Raw genomic sequence first — 21,873 nt, forward strand, 5'->3', positions numbered from 1 at the left:
CGGCTCACTCTTCATCAGCAGTTCCACTGCACCAAATGTCACTGTTCTGGACGTAAGTGCATGCTGTTCTTATAAAAATACCAAAGACACTATAAGTGTGCCGTTCAGATTTGAGGAGTTCCGTTCTGACCATCATCAGCAATTCCACTGCACCAAATATCACTGTTCTGGACGTAAGTGCATGCTGTTCTTATAAAAATACCAAAGTCACTATAAGTGTGCCGTTCAGATTTGAGGAGTTCCATTCTGACCATCATCAGGAGTTCCACTGCACCAAATGTCACTGTTCCGTACGTAAATGCATGCTGTTCCTTTAAAAACACAAAAATCACCATATGTATGCCTTTCAGATTTGAGGAGTTCCCTCGATTTCTCCAGGATCCCATCATCAGAACTGGGTTCTGAGAAAAATGGGACCAATCTGTATGCATATACATTCAATAAAAAAAAATTTCAAAATCGGTCTAGTAACGACGGAGATATCGAGGAACAAACATTAAAAAAAAAAAAAAAACATACAGACGACTTGATAACCCCTTCCTTTGAGATTTGGAAGGCGGTTAAAAAAATACAGACGAATTGAGAACCCCTTCCCTTGAGATTTGGAAGGCGGTTAATAAAAAGGCGCGAAATCCAACTTATCTAAGGGCCGGTACAGTTTCGCCCTTACATTTTCAAATTTGCCGCCTTTTAGACAGACAATATTTGTTTGATCGTCATGAATTATGCCACTCTTTCGTCGTGTCGTGGCCGGCAGACTTCGTTTCGGCACAGTATAATAAAGAGTACTATCGTACAGTATGGCCACTCCCGCTCCCCGCTGAAAGTGCTGCCCACCCCCTCTCGGTTACCTCACAGTTACCGCCTGTCAAAAACGCAAACAGTCGACCTGTCATATTTCACTCATACAAGCATAGTACGCGTTCACTTACACGGGCTTATGGTTTCGGTTTCGTTTGGTTTAATGGTGGTCTGGTCGGGACAAGCAATGGGAATGGAAAATAAAAATAAATCATACTAAATGTTTTTACTAACTCAAAATATGTTAAAACAATTTATAGTTTATAAAGTTCACTAGAAAATATAAAATGGCACTCAAAACACTGTAAAATTATTCTGAATTATGTTTCAAAAGTCCTCTTTAAGTATATCTGTCATGATTTTTGTTAGGTTTAGGTAAAGTTAGGTACTATTTATTTGGATCAGAAAAAGATGATAAGGACTTACAATATTTAAATTTAAAATCATATTATAGGTAATATTTGTATATAAATGATGCCATGGCTAGATACCTAAAATATAAAGACTACTTACCTAAAGTTAGGGTGGGATCGTAGGTACGAAAAATCTCTACATAAAATATTATCATTCACTCACAGCAGTAGTCTTACGCTAAAATCTACTCAAATTACACCTACGTAGGTAAGTACACCTATTATGCAATAAGTTTTATAAAAATAAGTCAAAGTACAAACAAAACAACCATTTTTTGTATAAATATTAATTTTAAAATATGTAAGGTGTACTTGGGTAATTCCGAACGTCGAAAACCGTCGGAAAATTCCGAAATGCAAATGATAATCATCCGTGATTCCATAGTAATAAGGGTCCCTTTTCGGAATTTGCCGACGGTTTTCGACGTTCGGAATTACCCGAGTACACCTTACGTATATATTTATCGTAACCAACCAAAATACAAATATTTCTCAAAAAATAATTAGGAAAGTAGTTACTTATTTTACATAAAAAGTAAGTTTTCTTAAAATCTAACTACACTAAAAATCCCTAATTAATCTCCGTTTCCCCAGACCAAGGCCTCTCTTGACTTTTAGACTGTCCAGGTTCTGCAGTCTGACGTCAGGGTCCGTCAAACCCACTTCTGTCTCCGGCAGTCCCGTTTCATTGTAAGGCTGCTGCGCGCTGTAACCAGTAGGCTCAAAGTTCCTCGCTTGGTACGGCTGAGCTGGGTACACACCGTAGTTAAAAGGAGCGTCTTCAACCTTCACTGGCTCCGATGGTAGAGGACTGTCTTCTGCAGACTCTTTCTTGTAGGGTATGCTTTCGTCGTCCGAGTTGACTTTGACGGACTCGTCTGGGTCGATGGCTCGGGTCCTGAGGAAAATGGGATGTTAGTTAGGTGCACAGTTAGTTCGTTTCTGGTTTTGGTTTTCTATGAACAAGACAAAGACAAACAGTCCATTAACGGTGTGAAAAGGTCGTGAGACACACAAATTCAGTCACCATAAAATAAGAAATAATAAGAAACTGAAAGGCTGACAGAGTCGCACATAAGTCCGTTTTCACATTATCCGATCCGATATCGGATGTCGCAAGGATTTCAATAGAATAAATGAAAGATGGCGCCTGTAATGTATGAGATATTGAGCCGACATCCGATATCGGATCGGATAATGTGAAAACGCACTAAGGGTTCCTTGTTCCTTTTGTACCTTTTTAGTACGAAACACCAAAAAGACAACGTTGTCTGAAATGTAACTGTCAAGATCAAGTCAAGATTGCGTGATCTCGAGAATGACATTTGTATGAAACTTGGCCGCACTGGCGGTCGATATAGCTTGGTTGGAGTTTATAGAAATGAGACTATACTCAAAGGAAGAATAAGACTGGCGAAATGTGACAGAATCTGCCTAACCTAATTTGGTTCCAAATCCTGAGTTAAGACGCGCTTACTTGATAATATGTCCATGATTCTCCGCTTTGGGATGCGCCAGCTGATGCAGATAAGATGACGATGGGCAACATGATGGCAGTAATAGCTTTGTGGCTCCGAGGGTATAAACTTACTTGATCATATAATCCATCTCTTCCTTCTCCTCAGCCTTTCTCCGCTTGAGGATGCGCCAGCCAATACAAATGAGTACGATGACAATAGGCAACATGACGGCTGTGATGATGCCCCATGTGGCTCCGAGGGTGCGTGAGGAGTACTCCTGCTTGCCTGTGGAAGTTACCCGGAAATGTTAGGTAAGTAGGTAAACGTCTTGTATTTTAGGTTCTGCCCTCATTATTATTGAGACTACATAACTTGATTGGAGTTTATAAACACTGTTTGGTGGTCAAGGTTTATACTGTGCCTAAGTGGCTTGGCCGACGCCTTGCGATAGTTTCGACGCAATGTGTTTTTCGCACTGATTTCACGGACATGAATCTTTATCCTATACATACTTATTGAAAATCCCATAATGAATTGAACCTACATTGTATATAAGCCAACTTAGGCAACTTATTAGTTCTTCTTGGTTGGGTATAGATAAACCGTAAAGGTACCTTATTTATTTTTTATGATTCGGGCCCATAACCTACGAAGAAAAAATCTGGAAACCTAAACTAAAAGCGTTTATTGTTACAAATGACAGTGATAAGTGATAACGTTAATTTTATCTTTCAGTCAGCTACACAACTGGTATTAAAGGAACCAGGCAGGTAAGCATGGTCGTGTGATAAACGATAAAACGTCAGGCCATCTTTTTCGCACTCTATGTAAGTGCGAATAGGACGGCCTGACGTTTTATCGTTTATCACGCGACCATGCTATCGATGCAGTGCAATTTTCCTTAGATCATATTTTGAACAAATTACCCACTCAATTGGTCTATCAATGGACTCTATTATCAAGAAAAATAAAAGTGACAGTGACAGCTAGTAAGTAGAGCTACCAAAAGCAACTGATTAAATTAGCTTAGTTTTCATTAGTGATCATGATTAAAACAAATACCTACGAACGAATTTTCATTCTGGAACGAACTTTTATGGGCTAAGTTTAATTTGAATTTAGTCTTATAAACTTTATAAAGGAATACAGGTTTTAGTTTATGATTAAATTGCTCTAGTTAAATAAAACAATTAATTTTCAAACTAAACCGAATGTTGCTTGTACGTATTTATTGATACGCATTTTTCAGTAGACAGTCATTTGTTATTCTTCAATAAGTGTACCTTCCTACAATCAAATGGCATCGTAAATATCAGTTTTTATCACCATTATCACGGTGTTTTATCAGCAAAGGTACAAATAATGGTATCCACTCACCTGGATCGTGTGACCTCAATTCCTTTGTGTACTAAAGATAAGAAAGCAAGTACTGATTCCACAAGGTAAAAAAACTCATCACATGCCAGAGAAAATTTCTATTCCACAAATTGTGGCAGAATGGGGGACAAGTTCTTGCTTTCTTATTAAAAAAAATAAAAAAAAATAGTGGTCGTTATTCTACCGTTATTCGGAACAGAAATTTCCTCTTACTGTGATATAAAAGTTTATCAGAAATATGTTTAATACTTTTTCACAAAATACTGTAAAATAAAACAAATAAATACAAAATTAACAGTATAATAGACTCACAACAGACAACAATGGGAAACAAAAGACCTACGTTTTTAAATAATACTTAAGTGCGAAATGCTACGTAAATCATTGTATTCTTAAATCGAAACTAGCTCTAAAATATTTATAATTATGTTAATAATAAAGCCCTGTACTCCTACAGAATTGTCATTTTGTTCGGGCAGTGGATGCAACTTTACTACAACTACGATCCATCGATCTGTAAATATCTTTGCTTAAAAAAATTTGCAAGATTCTAAATGACATGTACCTACTAAACCATCGTTGAGCGACCACTGAAAGTGGGGACTTCGCTCGCAGGTGGATCTATTAAAGTCTCAACAGATTTACCCCTCTTGGGTGGAAGGGTGAAAGTCTTTATTTCGTCATGTGGAGCACTCTTGGGAGGTTCCGGCAGACCAGTTTTGTTGAAAGTATTCCTTGGACTTATATCAGAAGTGGGACTTATCGGTGGGGAATATATTTCAGAGTAAGTGGGGGAGTAATGCGACGAAATTGGACTGTACTGTCCTTCGTATTTAGGGGAGTACGGATCTTCTGAACCATCCTTAGTAGAATAGCCAGAGTCACTAGCAAGAGCGTGACGCCCGGTCTGACGAGGTTTGTTAATATACTCGACGTCCTTTGCAGGACGAGTTAAAGTCGAATCCCGGTTAGACCCGGAATCGGACGGTGAAGTTAGGGATAGCAAGTCTTCCTCGGACAGGTCCCATAGTTTTTCAGGGAACTCTACATCAGGAGCGTTGGGCAGAGGCTCATGAGTTCGGTAAGTTTTGTCGTAGCCTCTACGCTTTTTGGGTAGAGAAGATTTGTCTGATTTGCCCGAGTCACTTTTATTTGAATCTGTGTAACCTATTCCGGAGCTCTCGCCGTCTTGAGGCTCCGGTGGGAGAGGGGCTGCCCTAGTGATCATGGCTTTAGCAAGAGGCTGTTCTTCTGTGGGAGTATCGGGTAGTTTTGGTTTTACATCCGAATCGCTTCGGAGCGTGGAGGATTTCATGGTATCAGTTAAGTTTCCCATTGAGGCTGATCTGAGATTGAGTCGCGAGGCGGATTTGGAGCGCGGAATGTCCTCGAAGCGGAATCCCTGTTTGCCCTCGGAGCGCGGTTTGAACCAGCACCAGAACCAGAAGAGGCAAATCAGGAGGCCTAGCGGTAGAATAACGGCTACTATGACGCCCCACGTCAAAAATAGGGCGCGTTGTGAGTACTCCTGGTTACCTGGATATGAGAGAATTTACGCTTATTTTATGTCAAATTCTACCAACAGGCTTGTGTTTAATGGCATGATAATGGAAACTAGTGGTTATAAAGAGATATACGTACCTACCTTCAGTTTCAGCCCACTAAATTGCTAGTAAGATATACATTGAATTTATAGATGGAAAAAATATGAGAACTGCTGATACAAAGTAGATGCAATAAATGTTATAAACTTACGCAAGCACTCGGTGTACCCATAGTCGGGCAGGTTCCATCGGCCGTTCTCCTCACACACACGTCGCTTGTCGCCGATCAAAATGAAGTCTTGGTTACACTCGAAGTTGACCTGAACAGGAAAAATCATCCATCAGTCATAAGTACATTTAGTGTTATACGGCCGACCCGAGCGGTCGACTACGAATGCGGTCGGTAGGGGCCAAGAAAAATGTTATGTTGGGAAATAATTTTTTGTCAGGTAATTTCATTAAAATGTGCTGTGTTGTTCAGACAAGCGCAATCTCTTGGAACCGAAATAGTATAGGATACTGGGATGAACGGAAATGATAGAATACTATGTTGGTCGGAAACGTATGTTGGATTGTTTCCTTGGCCGTGATCGTCCTTCCAGTTTACTAGGCGGTGACTAATTCATTATTATTTCACTTACAATAAATACCTAGGATTGTAAGTCACGTCACGCATAAGTCATTGAGGATATAAACATTTTCAATAAGAGAGGTTTGGGCATTTATACAGTGACGATCCCTATAATGTGCTTAAAGTTGAAGCCTGGAAAGGTTTACTTTTTTTTTTTGGGTGAATAGACAGTGGTCTAACCACTCTATGGATCGTTCTCAAAAAAGTGGCACCGTCAGGGTAAAGTGAATGGAAAAAAATAAAAATGGTTTTTTGTACCTTTTTGGATTTAAATATGTTTTTGAGTGCATCAATGATACGGAATTTGCGGGAGGGAACGAAATAGTCGTAAAAACGTAGAAGTTATGGCGAGTTGAAATTTTAGACATACAGGAGAAAGTGAATAGACAGGGTAGCAGGGAAAACGTGGCAGGATAAAGAGAGTTTGAATAAAAAAACAAGTTTACCACTAATAATTCAACGTATATCGACTATTATGATTTTGTTAGGATAAAATTTTTTTCTTTAAGTAGAAACAAAAGCAAAAAAAGTATTTTTTTAAACAATATCCATTATTTTTTATTCAAATCAGTTGAAGTACAGTAAGTGATATCTGATTATTGTTTTCTGTCACGATGCCTGCTCGTACCAAATGTTTCTTTTTGACCCAGTGGACTGGTAGAGAATGCCTTAAGGGATTATGTACACCATATTGTACTTTTTTATGTGCAATAAAGAATAAATAAATAAGTACCTATAATCACAGTCTTGTAAAACAACAAAGCACATATCATGATTCACAATGTGAGTTGTACTTGTGCGTGTAATGCCTGAAATGGCTTCCCCAGTGGAAGAGTTGGTTCGTCTCCTTGATGTCTCCTTGGTAACAGATGTCAAGATAATGAGGTCAGTATTTAAAATGAGGGCCACTATAGGGCCGGACGGGACGGCGTGCCTTGGCTCTTTAAACATCTTGGAAGTAGATTATGTGGCCACATTGACGACTGCCTCCGAGAGTATAAATTCTCGTTGTAAGGTGGACAGACTGTGCCTTTCGAAAAAAGGGTAGTCCAGCTGACTGTCCCTTAGGATACCGTCCCATTGCCCTCCTAGATGAAACTGGCACGATGTTGAGCGCATCATCGTATGTCTCATCTACTGCTGTGCACGCATTTTGGAAGACACGTGCCCAAACATCAGAGATCGGGTTCTGGGAGGAGCGATAGACGCAATTGATGCGCTGCATAAATACAGCGGTCTGGTAGCAGAGAAAAGGTAGGGAGCCATCGCAGTATCTCTTGCCATTGCCAATTACTTCGGCTCTCTTCCTTATGTGGTAATAAAATAGGCGCATTGCTTCCACGATGCACCTTTATATTTGAAGATCATCATTCACCATAGGGCATTACCTCGCAGATAGAGAAGTGCTCAATGAATCAGGAGTAAGATGCCTAGAAAGACGAATGGAGTGTGGTGTTCCTACCGGCTGCGCCATGTAAACGTATAGGGACAGGTCCATGAGGCTACGTGCTCAAATCAAGACTGACTTCTTTATTCTTCTTCTTACCCACATGCATATTCATAATAATCATAACCTACCCACAGTTTTCCACAGGGGTCGGTACTGGGTGCCTGCTCTGGAGCATTGGCTTTGACTTGGCTATAAGAGTAGACCAACTTCTCCGCATGATCACCATTTGTTATGCCGATGACACAATAGTAGCCGTGAGGGGAAGAAGGTACCAGGATAATAAGGAGAGCCACAGTGGCAACTGAGCTCACAGTTGGGCGCATTAATTTGTTTGGGCTTGCGGTGTTACTTGCCACGACCGATGACGTGGTTTTCGAGGGAAAGGTTGGCTTCTGCCCGATGAAAGTGATTGCTGCCGACCTAGCCAAAATGATAATCGTTGACGATCGAAATGCAATCTGGTTCTGTCGTGCCTATATGCAAGAGCGATAGGGATGTTGCCTGTTGACGGTGAGGCGGTCCCTCTTACGCCCCAAATTAAGTACTTGGGCTTAAATTCAAACCAAAATTGGTACTCCGAGGAACATTTTATCAAATTGGTTCCTAGCCTCGTCGGAACTGCTTCGGCGCTGAGTAGACTATTGCCCAATATCGAAGGACCCAATGCCCCATATCGGCGCTTATATGCGAACGTCATCCGCAGCGTGTATACAAAATTTCAGCTCAGTCGGTTGAACATTTCTGCTTCAAATTGGGTTGCAAGATTTGACCTCAACATACATACAAACATACATACATACATACATTGCAAGTTAGTAAAAACCATGTCAAAATAGCTTTTTTTTTACTTGTGTTTCTTTATCCTGTCAACAGTCACTTTACCCTGCAGAGTGATGGCAGGATAAAGTTACACAGGATAGTGAAAATCCGATTAACTAGATATTATCTCCGAAACTGTTGATAATACAACTGTCATAATTTTAATATAAATAGTTATACTTCAATACAACATTAAAATGTTATTAGTAAAAAAACTGCCGTATTAATATTTTACAATAATCATGCCAGAATAAAGTGGACATACCTGTTACAAACTCCGAACGTCACACTTTGAAAACTTCTAACCACAAGACCGCAGCACCTCACACACAAACCTTTACACCAGCGGCTAGAACCATACTGGCTACGTTTTTTACGTATATTTTGGCCTCGATGTGTCACGTTAATGCCTACTTATGAAAATTTTAATTATATGTGAAAATTATATATTTCGCATACTTTCTATTCAAAAACGTGATGGCAGGGTACGATGCCACTTTTTTGAGAATTACCCCTATAACCCTGTCTTATTGACACCGTGAATTATTGCCATTGAAGTCACTTTTGACGTCGACTGTGAAAGGGTTCTACAGTGGCCTAGGAATCAAATTGGTTGACTGTAGTAGGTACTTATGAAACGTTGACAACAGAAACTCACCCTTGTTCCTGGTGTGAAGAAGAAGTTACTCTTCCTGCCGAATCGAGGAGTTTCCAAGATACCACAACTTATAACACGACGGTTATTTGTTTCCTTGATGTTCGTCTGCAAAATAATAATTTCATTTAATATGAAAAATGAAAAAAAAAAACTATTTAGTATATAAATTAACAATTACAGAAAATCATATAATTTAATACATATATCTGATCACATATAATTTATTGGACTTTTGCAAACTTTACCTAAAAAATCTCTTAATTGCACATAATATTGGCTAAGTCTTGCAAATATTAAATTAAGCAAAACGATTAGTAACTATGTTTGATTCACGAAAATGACACATTGTTCTGCAAAATTACTATCTTCAACCTAGCGTTTTCCCGGCCTAGCGCTAGGATCCGCTTTCGTTCCGCAAAATTACTATAAGAATAATTGATTAAATCCTAAAACCTGTGGGCATCGGTGCGTTCCTATAACATTCACAAATAGTGCGAAAAGGTCGGCCTGAACATTATATCGTTTGATTACAAAATACACAACTCTAAGCCAACTTATCCCTTAATTAGTAAATGTTCACCCGCAACAAATAAACTACGAGGACAGTTAAGTACCTCAAGATGGTCACCACAACTACAGCAGCCAACAGCAGACTGAACTAAAATGACCTGCCCATGCGATTAGCCTTGGGTGCATGTTGGTTAGCTGCACAGTGCATCGTAATTACGCAAACAATGCTCGACACCAATATACACTATTAATTGCATGTCTACTGTGGATAGGAAGTTAATTGAGCGTGTCGTGTGGGCTTAGCTTAGAAGCTCGTTGGGTTCCATACTAAAAAGGTACTTGAGCATTTTCAGAATTTGGGACACCCCAATTAGCGTAAGTTGTTAACAAAAATTAACTCACTGTCAGTTTTGTGACGATAATTAAGCATGAAATTTCTATACAAATATTGTTCTTGTGTTAATTACATACACTTTAAGCGATAATCTAGGTATATTCAGAATGCGAAAAAATTTTTAGACAGATTTTATGCTTCATTGTCGTCACAAAACTGACAGCGAGTTAATTTTTGTTAACATTTTACGCTAATTGGGGGGGGGGGGGGGGGGGGTCCCAAATTCTGAAAATGCCCACTACAAAAAGAACTCATCTTTTAATAATCTAATAACATATTATTAAAAGATGGGGATGAGGAAGACAATATGATGAGATGTAACTCTCTGGGCATAGAATATGTTAAACTTATTAAAATTGCCGCAACATATGAAGATTCCCCTTTCGAAGTTACCCGAGAATTTTTGTGATTCGAAATTAACCCACCCCAATGCATCTTACCATAGAAATATAATATGTACCGGATCCGGACCGATATAACTTTCGATCACTTTTACAGTGATTAATTATCTGTTATATGGTAACATCGGTAACTGAACCGAAATTAGTGTGTATCTACTCGTATGTTTCAAAAATTCTATATACCCAAGAGTTACCTGACTATTTGACTTAGATATTTGTGTGTTTCACAGAACCTGATTTACTTAATACTGAATCAGATTTGGCTTTTGCATCTTTGTATCTATTTAATGTGTTCAATAGAATTGTTAATACTTACAATAGAAGCCAAATAGTTCTTCGTGAATTCAGCCATGTCCCTATTCAGAGTCATGCCGTAGTCGTATCGACATTGGTACGAGTCCTGACAGATCTCAATAGCTCTCGCGACGTCGAACGATCTGTTCGCAGGGAGGAAATCCGCAGGTTCCTTTCTGAACTCCGGTATGAACTGGTTGTCGTTGTAGTACGCGGCAGTGCGACCGTATTCTCGCGTGAATAGGGCCACGCCTATGTCCTTTACTTCTCTGTCTCCTAGTTGCCCTGTTGGGGTAAAATATAAGTCAAATTCTGGATACACGGATAAAATAAAATACAGACGCAATTGCCCATCAACCACTTTTGCATGGATGCATACACTCAAGAGAAACTGATGATGATGATGAGCCATTTATCACTACAAATAACGCTATACTGCTAAGATTGAACAAAGAGTATCATGAAGGCTACCCTTTTACCGAATAAGTAGCTAATATGATAATAGTTATTTGTTATACAAGGGGGCAAAGTTGTATTTAAAATACATTTGCACCCGAGTGTAACACAAAACTTTTCCCCTCACTACAGCGAGGAAACTACAACGCAAAAAAATGCGTTTATCACTGCTTCCAGTAGTTCCCCAGGTGGTAAATCATCCTTATTACTAGATTCACCTACTTTTATCAATTTTAAAGCAGTTAATTTGACTTTATTCAAGGTCAAATTACTTTACCCACTAGTGGATAAAATGCGTTTTTACCCGCTGGTATTAAAGGATAAAACACGTGTTTCCGAGCTATTGAGGGGAAAAGGTAATTGATTGATTTGTTGATTTCTAGAGGGTAATTATGATGCCAAATGTTGGCAATTTTGGGTTTTCAGCAAAAGAGAGCCAAGAGATTATATTATGTGGCTTACCACAAAGAAGGGTTATTCTTTGGTTCTTATGCTCGTGTGAATAAGGGCCTTTAAATAATATTTTTTGTTGGAATTTCTCAGACCTAATTGCACTTGAAGCATGACCCCTCTGTAACGGAAAACCACGTATACTTTGGCATGACTTACAGTATTGTGCGAAATCCCTGTGTGTCGATTGGAAGTTGTTCAGGTCCACTGGCGAAATCATTCCGTCTGGTCTCGTGAAATCGTCGTTTATATCGAACGACCAGTTTCCGAATAACCCTCTCGTTTGGTTCTACAATATAAACATAATTTTATTAATGAATATTCTATGTGGATACTTTTGTCATAGGTAATATGTATAAGTTCGACATGAATATTGATTCCACACAAGTCACATCACACCACTCTGTTTTCATTTATTACTTCAAGAAACCAGAAAAGAAGAAAACCAATAATCCGTTGATAGAAACCAATAATCTCACAGATCCTATTAATAATATGTAATAGTGGACAGTGGACACAGCGCGGTGCGGATTGTCCGGCGGTTCCTCTCTCTGCAGCCCTAACCACCGGCAGTTTGGGCCCTGCCCCGCTGCTGGCGGCACCCTAGGTTAGGTTTTTTATAATGTGTTTATACGACGACCGGTCTGGCTCAGTCGGTAGTGACCCTGCCTGCTAAGCCGCGGTCCTGGGTTCGAATCCCGGTAAGGGCATGCATTTATTTGTGTGATGAGCACAGATTTTTTTTTTTGAGTCTGATTCATGGATGTTTTCTATGTAGATATATAAGTATCTATTTAAGTATGTATATCGTCGCTTAGCACCCATAGTACAAGCATTGCTTAGTTTGGGGCTCAGTTGATCTGTGTAAGGTGTCCCCAATATTTATTTATTATATGTTTGTATATTGTTTTGTAAGTATCTATTTAAGTATGTATATCGTCGCTTAGCACCCATAGTACAAGCATTGCTTAGTTTGGGGCTCAGTTGATCTGTGTAAGGTGTCCCCAATATTTATTTATTATATGTTTGTATATTGTTTTGTAAGTTTTTTTATTATGCTTTTTTATTCACATTATAAAAACCCTAGCTGGTTACACAAGTTTGATGAAGGTTTTGCTTACCACGTAAGTCCACGGTAGATAAACCCTGGCACTCATAAAACCCTTGTTTTCAATGACCTCAACACCGGCACCGGAAGAAAACATGATGACGATCTCTGACTGGTTCAAGATGTACATAGGCTGGTATACCGTTACGCCTAGAACATAAAGAAAATTTAGATATCACAAAGTTGTAAAAGCCTAAGTGCGTTTTCACATTATACAGCGTGTGTATTCCATACCGGCGAATATCTTAATAACGATTACTATCGGACCCAAGGAGCCTAACTACATGTTTTCTTTTTGAACAGACGAGATTTTTTTTTCATACATAATAATTCAGCACGCAATGTATTACGTCCACATCAATTAGCGTACATACCTAATTGTCATTACGACGTTGACGTTTATGTCGTGTGAAATTAAGTTGGACAGCGTACATTGCCGCTTGGTTAGATTAAAAAAAATAATTACTCTTAATTAATAACACTTTTTAACAAAATAAATATCCTATACGATTCGTTTGATCAGATACTATAACTGGATACATTATTCGCCCGTATGGAACCCACACGCGGTATAGTGCAGCAGGGGTCCCCGCACTAGGCTTTGCCTGTATCGCGGGGTACCAGTTACAATTTTATTAAACAACAGAAATAAAGTTACAAAAACATAAAATCCAGCTTTTGGTTTAAGAAACTTAAAACTAACAATAACAATCATGAAATATTGCCATGAGATTAGAATAGAATATCGGATGTCGGGCCGATATCCTATACATTACAGGCGCCATCTTGGATTTTTTCCATTGAAATCCTTCCGACCTTCGATATTGGATAGGATAATGTGAAAACAGCCTAAGAGAAATAAAATTAAACATGTTTAAGGTAAAACGACCACTTCCACGTCCGATTCAGAGGGCCAACCAGGCCCTACTGGGATAGTTCGGTTTCCTTACGAAGTTTTCTTCACCGGAAAGGAAAAAGTACAGAACGGAATAGTTTTTACCAGGGAAGTATTGTACTCTTAGCGCCGATCGGTCGAAGTAAATCCGTTTGTTGTCAGCAAACACGTCCAGTCTGTATCTCCATTGAGAATGCGAAGGTCGAAGACGAACCTGATGAAGAAGTAAAACTTACATCAAACAAAGAAAATAATCTCAATAAATACTTCATAAATTTTTGAATTTATGTCACCATACCAATCACCATGGTACTCATTAAATCATACAGTCATGATTACGTTTCACTACTTAGGTCTTGATCTGAAAGGAATGCTTTGCAAATTGAGCAATAGATACCTACCGATTTTATCACATACTTTTCTGATTTGTGCAAGAATTCATGCGGCGTGTGTTAAAAAATAAGATTTTTGTGGTGCCTTAGCAAAGTAATAAACATCTGTAAACACCGCAAAGAGATAAGCTCCTCGAAGGTTATTAAATGACATATAATAAAAAATTTAACATTGTTTACTAACAGCGACATTCTTTGACCATGCGTGGACATTATGTCTTTCCATTAAGGTTTAAAAATTGACAGTGTAGGTGTTACCTCAATCGGCACGGAGTTGTTAGATGCCGCAACAACGGAGGTGAGTTGTGTGGCGTTGACTTGTCCGTAGATGTTGCGCGAAACTTGCTCAAATCTTCCTTGTACATCCAGTTTGATTTGAGGCTGGTCCACTCTTACTAAGACGTATTCACCTGTATAAAGACAGCAGATTTAGATGTTGTGATTTACAGACACCAAATTTATTTTGGCTCTTACGACACTTATTGAAAGAAAGAAAAAAAGAGAGAAAATATTTTTATTCAGGACGTTAACAATATTCCTTACGTCTATGATACACATTAATAGGCATTATATTAACGTCACTGAAAAGGTCTCCCCTCAGCATTTTGTCAAGTTACCTACCAGGTAACTTGACGCTGGTCTTCCGTGGAGACCCGACGTATTGTATATATACGAAAGTACAGAAAGTCGGGCTTCTTGAACCAAATGAAATGAATAAAAGGAGATGCTTCAAATAAAGGACTATGTTAAATATTGATAAAATTACCTTTTCCATTAAAGGTGTACTGCAGATCGTCGAAAGTAACAATGTGTGGGTCACCGAAAATGCCAGCAACTCCAGGGGATTGGTATGCCACGCAGTCCTGAGATGGTCGTCGTTCGAACCTGTGTACAAAATCATTAATAAGTTATTAAACGAAAGAACAGAGAAAAAGGAAAAAAAAGAATTAAAAATAATCTATAACTGGTGTCGCCGTGATTAAAGCAGATGGCGGGAATGAAAAATTGCCAAGAAGAGATAGAAGATGGAGAAAAGTTAATTAAAAAGATACTTGCCTAAATGTTTCACAACCAACCGCCTGTTCTTCTTGCCACATACAACATTGGTAGAACGGAATCATGTCATGGAACCAATTGGAGAGTGATGGAACCTAAAGAATAAAAAAAGATTTAAATTTTACCGGCAGAATGCAGATGAATAGTCATTTACTTTAGAAGTAGGCTACTCTGCAACGACTTTACCTTGTTAGCTTCGTTGTAAGGAGTGAAGCCGAAATCGTGGGAGCGCAAGGGTCTAGAACCCCACATTTGATCGTATGACATCATCAGGAAACCATTCTTGTCGTAACAGCACTGTTGACCAGATCCTTCCGCACTAGAAAAGAGAAATATGTCCTTTGATGAATAATACCGTAATCGCTTTATAAGTACAAACTAAAATTATATACAGCACAATGTTTATACAACGTATTTACTAGAGATCTCAAGCGTAGCATATTTGATCCAAAGTCTATGCAGTGTTTTGCTGCGTAATTTAGTATGAGTCATGTCATGATCCATCATTCACTAATGTTACTCAGTGTCATAAAAGCTTATCGAAAATAAGATGATCTTACCTAGGACCACTGCTCCTGACACAGTGTATCGCGCCCCAATGATATCTACAAGTGGGATTAGTATCCTTGTCGCAAGCAAGGTCAGGCATGAATCTTCCCTTGTCCAACAAAGCGTGTTCCAAAGTACAGGGACAGACTGGGACTTGGGACGCGAAGTTCTTCAGGAAACGGTCGGTTCTGAGCCAGTTGTTGCACATGGTTTGGGACCAACGCTGACCGTGGAGCCTCTCCCATTGTGGGGCGAAGTACCAGCCAAGTGGTATCGGCCGACTCCATAGAACACTGTAAATATAGTTAGGAAATAAATATGCAGTCTAAAAGGATTCGGAAGATCACAAATTCTGCGTGATTATTACTTACGGTGAAATAGAAACGCCTTTGTAGACTTCAGGAGTCGTCAAATTGATCTGTAAGAAACCAAATTGCATATCCTGATGCATGAAGTTCTCCCTGGTCCTAAAGTTCTGTGGATTGATAACGTATTCTCCAGTATTCGAAACGCCGGTCTCTATCATGTCAATGAACTCCAACTGGGGTCTGATGGTAATCTCCTTGTAGCCCCACAACCCGATCTGCAGTTGCACGTTTAGGTTAGAAGTCAAATTGAAGCGGTCCCAAGTAATTTTAATTTCTGAAGGATAGCGTTCGTGGATAGAGTTGTCGGTGAAGAAAATCTTCTCTGTTGCCGTTGCAGGTGTTTCTGTACAAACAATATGAAGACCAATTTAAGAACTCCTCCCGAAAAAACGGACAAAATGAGGTGATGTTTACATGTTTTACACGAAAAAAAATGGATGGAATCCTTACCCACAAATATTTTCCCTTCCACTTATAAGGCTCGTTATTGATCGCAATTTCGAACCTCGCATAGCCGTTATGCCAGAACCTAGGCTGCACGCATATAGCCCTGTTTCTATCGACCACAGCACCAATGACAGCCTCAGTGTCAAACCGACAGGTGATTCTGTCGTCAGGATTAAAGCAGGGACCGGTGATGTTGACGATGGTCCCTCCCAACATATTACCGCTCTCGGGTGCGAACATTAGGGGTAGATTGGCTCCGTCTGTGAAAGGTAATCTTATTAGTTTTATTTTTATTTGCTAGGTGAGTTATTTTGTAACCTTCCTTGATATTGTCTTCGGTTACCGCGATAGTCATGAAATAAAACTATGGAAACGGAAAGGTATAATGAATTTAATCTTATTAGCTACCCACTTACAAGAAATTTAGAAATCTATATTATTTTGGTCATGGTTCGTTAATATTTCTTGTAAGTTATTTTGCAATTTTTCCTCAGTCACCCGTTGACCACGAACGCTGTAAAGAGTTGATATTTTCGCGATTTAATCCGTTTCCATAGTTTTACTTCCTTGATATTTTCGCAGTATCCTAAGTTCGATCCTATCCTGAAGTTACCTACTTATCAATGATTTAACTACTTCATTACCGTTTTCTTCCAATCCGTCTGTGGGTCCAGAGTTTTTCAATTGTTAACTGAGTATTTTTTAATTAATTTTCTTACCTATATCTTTATTGCACGTTCCCATCAGTATTTTTTCGTCTATCCTAAATATGTGTCGTCCAGGGAAGCCGTTGGCCCAGCCTCGTCCCGTGAGATCTCTGAGAACTGAAGCCTGTGAGTATGGTTTGTATTCGTAGCTCTGGGTTCCGTTTCCAGCGTTGAATCCAATCTGAAATAATATGAAGACAATGGAGGATATTCAGTATATTTTTGTCTATCGGCAGATGTTTACTTATACTATGATGTCACTGATGACGCTACTATAAACCATGAAGAAACAAATATAGGTGATAAGTAAGTGAATGTTACCATATTCTATTTTCTTCTCTTGATAGTTGGAAATATCAAATGCCTGAAGTTCCACTGTATACTTAGTATTATCGTTGGTGTTGTTAAATTGTTAATGTTTAGTTTTTTCTATGTAATATTTATCACATGTTGGATTAGTCTGTAATCGGTAGGTATATATATGTATAATTAACTAAAAAAAAATATTGAAATCAGTGTCAAAAACCGTGGAAAGAAGTTACTCTCATTCGCTTTTGCTGATTCGACACTGCATATTAATGTCTTTGGTGGACACTAAACGCCTATAGGAGTAAATAATCCTATCGTTGTTTCTATTGTATCTGGAGTAGTGTCATGCAAGGTGTTAAACATAATTAGGTCCATAGTAAAATTCGACTTACATAAGCAGGGACACCGCCCTCTCCGTTGGTGGTGTCACCACCAGCCTCAGTGTGGGAGCTCCAGTTGATCTCCAGGTAGTTGAAGATAGCGTAGGTGAACACCTCGTCGGTCGCGAGAACCATTTGGAAAGTGTTTGTCTGGATAGTAAAGAAACATCGTAAATATCTACAGTTAACTCATGTAGATCAAGGAACGTAGGAATAAAATATTCAATATGCGGTACGCGCACTAGACCAACTTTTACAAAGGACTATATCAAGAGCACACAAAGTCATAAATTGTAGGAATGGGCAAGATCTATCAACGATGTTTTGACTGGTCTATGATCTGTGTTCTAGTGTGGCTGTCGTATAGAGCCACACTTGAGAATATAAAGTAACCTAGCAACAGTTTGCCAATCTCTGCAGACAATGAATTCCATTCAGTATCATGAAAGTCATGAAACCACAGAGCTAAGCAGAGATGCTTAATTGCTCAAATACCCTCATCATAAGACGAATGAAAAATAATGCCATAGACTCTAGAAGAGAAGTAAAAGCTGAAACTAACCATGAACAAAGAGTTGTCGATACCGCCGGCGAAGGACATGTTCTTCCAGGTGATGGTGACTGCGTGCTTGGGGAAGAAGGTCTCGGATCCGATGACGCCCTTCGCGCACGTCCCAGGTAATGCGCTCGCGCATCTCAACGCCTAGCTGGTCTGTGCGGGTCTGTTGAAATGATAGAGTATGAATATAATTTAGACCTTAGCAATCCTTGCCTTCCCTAGACAGAATATTAAATATGGCAGCAAATGGTTTCAAATAAATCTAAATAGGTACCTATCCAAATGATGCAATCCACCAGTTAAATAATCTTAGTACTTTAATCATGACATAAGATGGTGGGAAACGGTTTCAAATGGACCTAAGATCTCAAAAGCCCAGCTGGTGTATGCAAGTCTGTTAAATAACCTTCAAAATGGTTAAATATTAAATAATATGGGCAATATATGGACAATCTGAAATCTGAATCTGATGGTGAAAAATTGCCTCTCAAAAGAAGCCTCTTTCAAAACATTTAAAGACCGTTAGATGCTGAATTTTTAACTGGAGATCATTGACTCTTCCTTCATAGAAACTTTTTTGCAGGAAAAATACTAATCTGTAAGTATACTTTTGGAATATTTTCACAAAAGAAGGAGGTCCATAGTTAGAAAGTGGCTTCACTAAACCTACCTGCAAGTCCCTGTCCATCCTGAAATACACGTCAGGGCGCCTCGGATCCGACTCCTCAGGGCTCATGCTGCCGATCCTGCACTTGCTAAAGAAGATGGCGATGAACGAGGAATGGAGAAACGATACCTCATACCTGTACTAAGAAAGTGGCTACAATTGAAACCAACCTGCAAGTCCCTGTCCATCCTAAAATACACGCCAGGGCGTCTTGGATCTGGTTCTTCAGGCCTCATGCTGCCGATCCTGCACTTGCTGAAGAAGATGCCGATGAACGAGGGGTCGTTGATCTGCGGCCAGTCGCGGATGGGGAAAGAGAGAGGGTAAGTGTAGTGGTCTGGGGGGTCACTGAACTGGATGTAGCCGTTCATTGATATCTGCGGAGAAAAGGGTAAATAAATACCTACTCATGTCATGTCCGTGTTTAAATTTAAGGCTCTTGATAAGACTCAAAAAAAGCAGCAGGATGAAGATGTTAAGAATTTAGCTCAATGCCGTGGGTTTTAATAAAATTCAACTCACCCTCGTATAATTAAACCTAAACCCAAAGAACGGCAGTTGGAAGTTAAAATTCTTATGAATCTGCGGCGTCGAAGTGTGTATATCCCTCTGGTAATCCCCCAGGTTCTCACTGCCGCCCTGGTCATAGAACCAGTATAGGAAGTTCCCGCGGATCTGCGCGAGCCGGGCGTTGGTGATGACGTAGGGCTGGCCATTGTTCTGGTAGCTGGTTGCCGGGAGGACGCGCCCGTCGATATGCGCTGAAAGGTAAGATTGAATAAGTATTATTTGGAAACCTAAGTTAGACCGTCGGACACTAATGTGCGAATGTCACGCCTACTGATGTGCCGACAGAAAGTTTCCAAAATTCTGAAATTTTCAACTAGGAAAATTCCGGAAACTTTCCATATTTTGTATTGGATGGAAACTTTTTATTTCATATATATATATATTCCCTTTATTTTTCGTGAAAGTTTCGTAAATTTATCAAATTTAAGAATTTTTTGGAAAGTTTCCGCAACTTGCACATCACTAGTCACGCCCGAAGGATTGGACCAAATGATTTCAGAGAGACATGAGCTTCATCATCGAACACATAGAAGTGATCGAGAAGCTCCTAAATAGCTGAAGAATCTTAGTGCGTTTTCACATTATCAGATCTATCCGATGTCAGACCGATATCCCATATATTTACGCCGTCATCTTTGATTTTTCCTTTTGAAATCCATCCTGCTTCCGATATCGGATCGAAAAATGTGAAAACGCACTTAGAATCGTACCGTAGCCTCGGTAATTGCACAAAAGATCCCAATTGGTCGACGTGTAGTATGAGGTAACAATAAAGAATAAAAGCGTTTCAATTACACAGTTTCGACTTGTAATAAGCTAAATATTCAACTTTTGGTAAAGCTTTTATTACTGGCAGTGCTTTCCTTTCCTCAAGCGAATATATATCGAGGCTATTTTAACAACCCTTAGGTTGTATTATTTTACCTTATACATACAGTTCCTATCTATCTCCTGCCTTGGCTGTCTCCTTCATCAGATGAGCATTGCATTGCTTCCCGAAGATTTTAAAGGAAACCGCAACGTATGATGATGATGATGATGATGACTTAGCTTAGCTAGGGCTGCCATCTCGAATTTCGCCAAACCCGGACAAAGATACAAAAAACCTGGACATTTGGCGAAAATCGCATTTTTTTCCCGGACGACTCAGAATTTATTTTTAAAAAACATGACCTTTAATTTTAATAAATTTATTTTTTAATTTCACACCATGTATTTTTGCGAGAAGAAACACCAAAAAAATGTTTTTAAGGTAGGTCAATTTTATGTTTTTTCTATTCAGAATAACGAGCCCTTTCGATCTAGGGCAAAAAACAGGAGACAGAAGTGGTACAAAATTTTCTATTATTTTGCGTAAATACTTTCCACTTTGTAACCGTTGTACAAAGTGTTTGGAAAATGGTAACGAAGTGGAAAAATTTAATTTGGGACGCTTTTTTTACCTAGTAGGATCGAAAGGGCACGTTAATTCTGAGTAAGGAAAACGTTAAATTTACCTATTTTACAAAAAAAGTTTTTGAATCTTTTTTCACGAAAATGGCCATTTGCAATAAACGATAACAAAGACAAAAAAAAATCTTACAAAAAAAATTAAATTTGTCTTTTTTGAGGTTACTGAGTTACTAGATCAAATTAGAAAGAGTTCAAATTGCATATAATTATCAAAACTATTTCTTATAATTGTTTTGTTGAAGAAAAAAAAGAATTTTTTCTACTCCCGTACTGTTATTCGTGAGTTACAAGGTCGTGCATAGAACTTAAAAACCCTACATAAAAGATGTCAGGACAAGTCTATCTAGTCTATACCCTGAAAACATTTAGTAGAAGTAGCACGATATAGCTGTTACAGTTCAGTAAATACATTGCTACCAACTTAACAAACCAATTCGCAGAGTCGAGACTCCTTCGTTTTCTGCTGCGTTCATTGGCGACGCGTCGAATCGTATTCAAATGTATGAGAACTCGATTCAACTCGGCTCGATTCGTCTTAGTGGCCAGGCTTCAAAGAACCATACCATAGATAGTTTTATTTTCATGTTTGCACTCAAACTGCATATTCAAAATGGTAGGCGGTCCACTAGATAACTAAGATGACTGAAAGTAGGTATTTGTTGATTTATAATTTTCTTTCAAAATAAGTGCTTGGTCGTAGAAAAAGTATTGTATGCAACGGTGTTTAACTGAGTCAAAAAATGCTCGTGGCGTCTT

General features: G+C 39.0%; 1 protein-coding gene across 1 annotated transcript in view; it reads right to left on the minus strand.

Moving 5' to 3' along the window:
* Nucleotides 1–1,017: 1,017 nt before the first annotated feature.
* The window catches only part of LOC125235720 (protein mesh), a 43,033-nt gene continuing 22,177 nt past the window's right edge, over nt 1,018–21,873 (minus strand). The window contains 22 exon segments of the mRNA XM_048142292.1: nt 1,018–2,112; nt 2,806–2,959; nt 4,697–5,587; nt 5,807–5,915; nt 9,154–9,258; nt 10,775–11,037; nt 11,818–11,947; nt 12,780–12,916; nt 13,767–13,875; nt 14,312–14,463; nt 14,820–14,938; nt 15,110–15,204; nt 15,296–15,428; nt 15,670–15,951; nt 16,030–16,401; nt 16,481–16,733; nt 17,193–17,361; nt 17,882–18,019; nt 18,432–18,530; nt 18,532–18,591; nt 19,266–19,472; nt 19,618–19,856. Of these exon segments, the coding sequence (XP_047998249.1) occupies nt 1,776–2,112; nt 2,806–2,959; nt 4,697–5,587; nt 5,807–5,915; nt 9,154–9,258; nt 10,775–11,037; nt 11,818–11,947; nt 12,780–12,916; nt 13,767–13,875; nt 14,312–14,463; nt 14,820–14,938; nt 15,110–15,204; nt 15,296–15,428; nt 15,670–15,951; nt 16,030–16,401; nt 16,481–16,733; nt 17,193–17,361; nt 17,882–18,019; nt 18,432–18,530; nt 18,532–18,591; nt 19,266–19,472; nt 19,618–19,856 (4,553 nt within the window). The 3' untranslated portion in view covers nt 1,018–1,775.

This window comes from Leguminivora glycinivorella, chromosome 18, assembly GCF_023078275.1.
Source record: "Leguminivora glycinivorella isolate SPB_JAAS2020 chromosome 18, LegGlyc_1.1, whole genome shotgun sequence".
Lineage (NCBI taxonomy): Eukaryota > Metazoa > Arthropoda > Insecta > Lepidoptera > Tortricidae > Leguminivora > Leguminivora glycinivorella.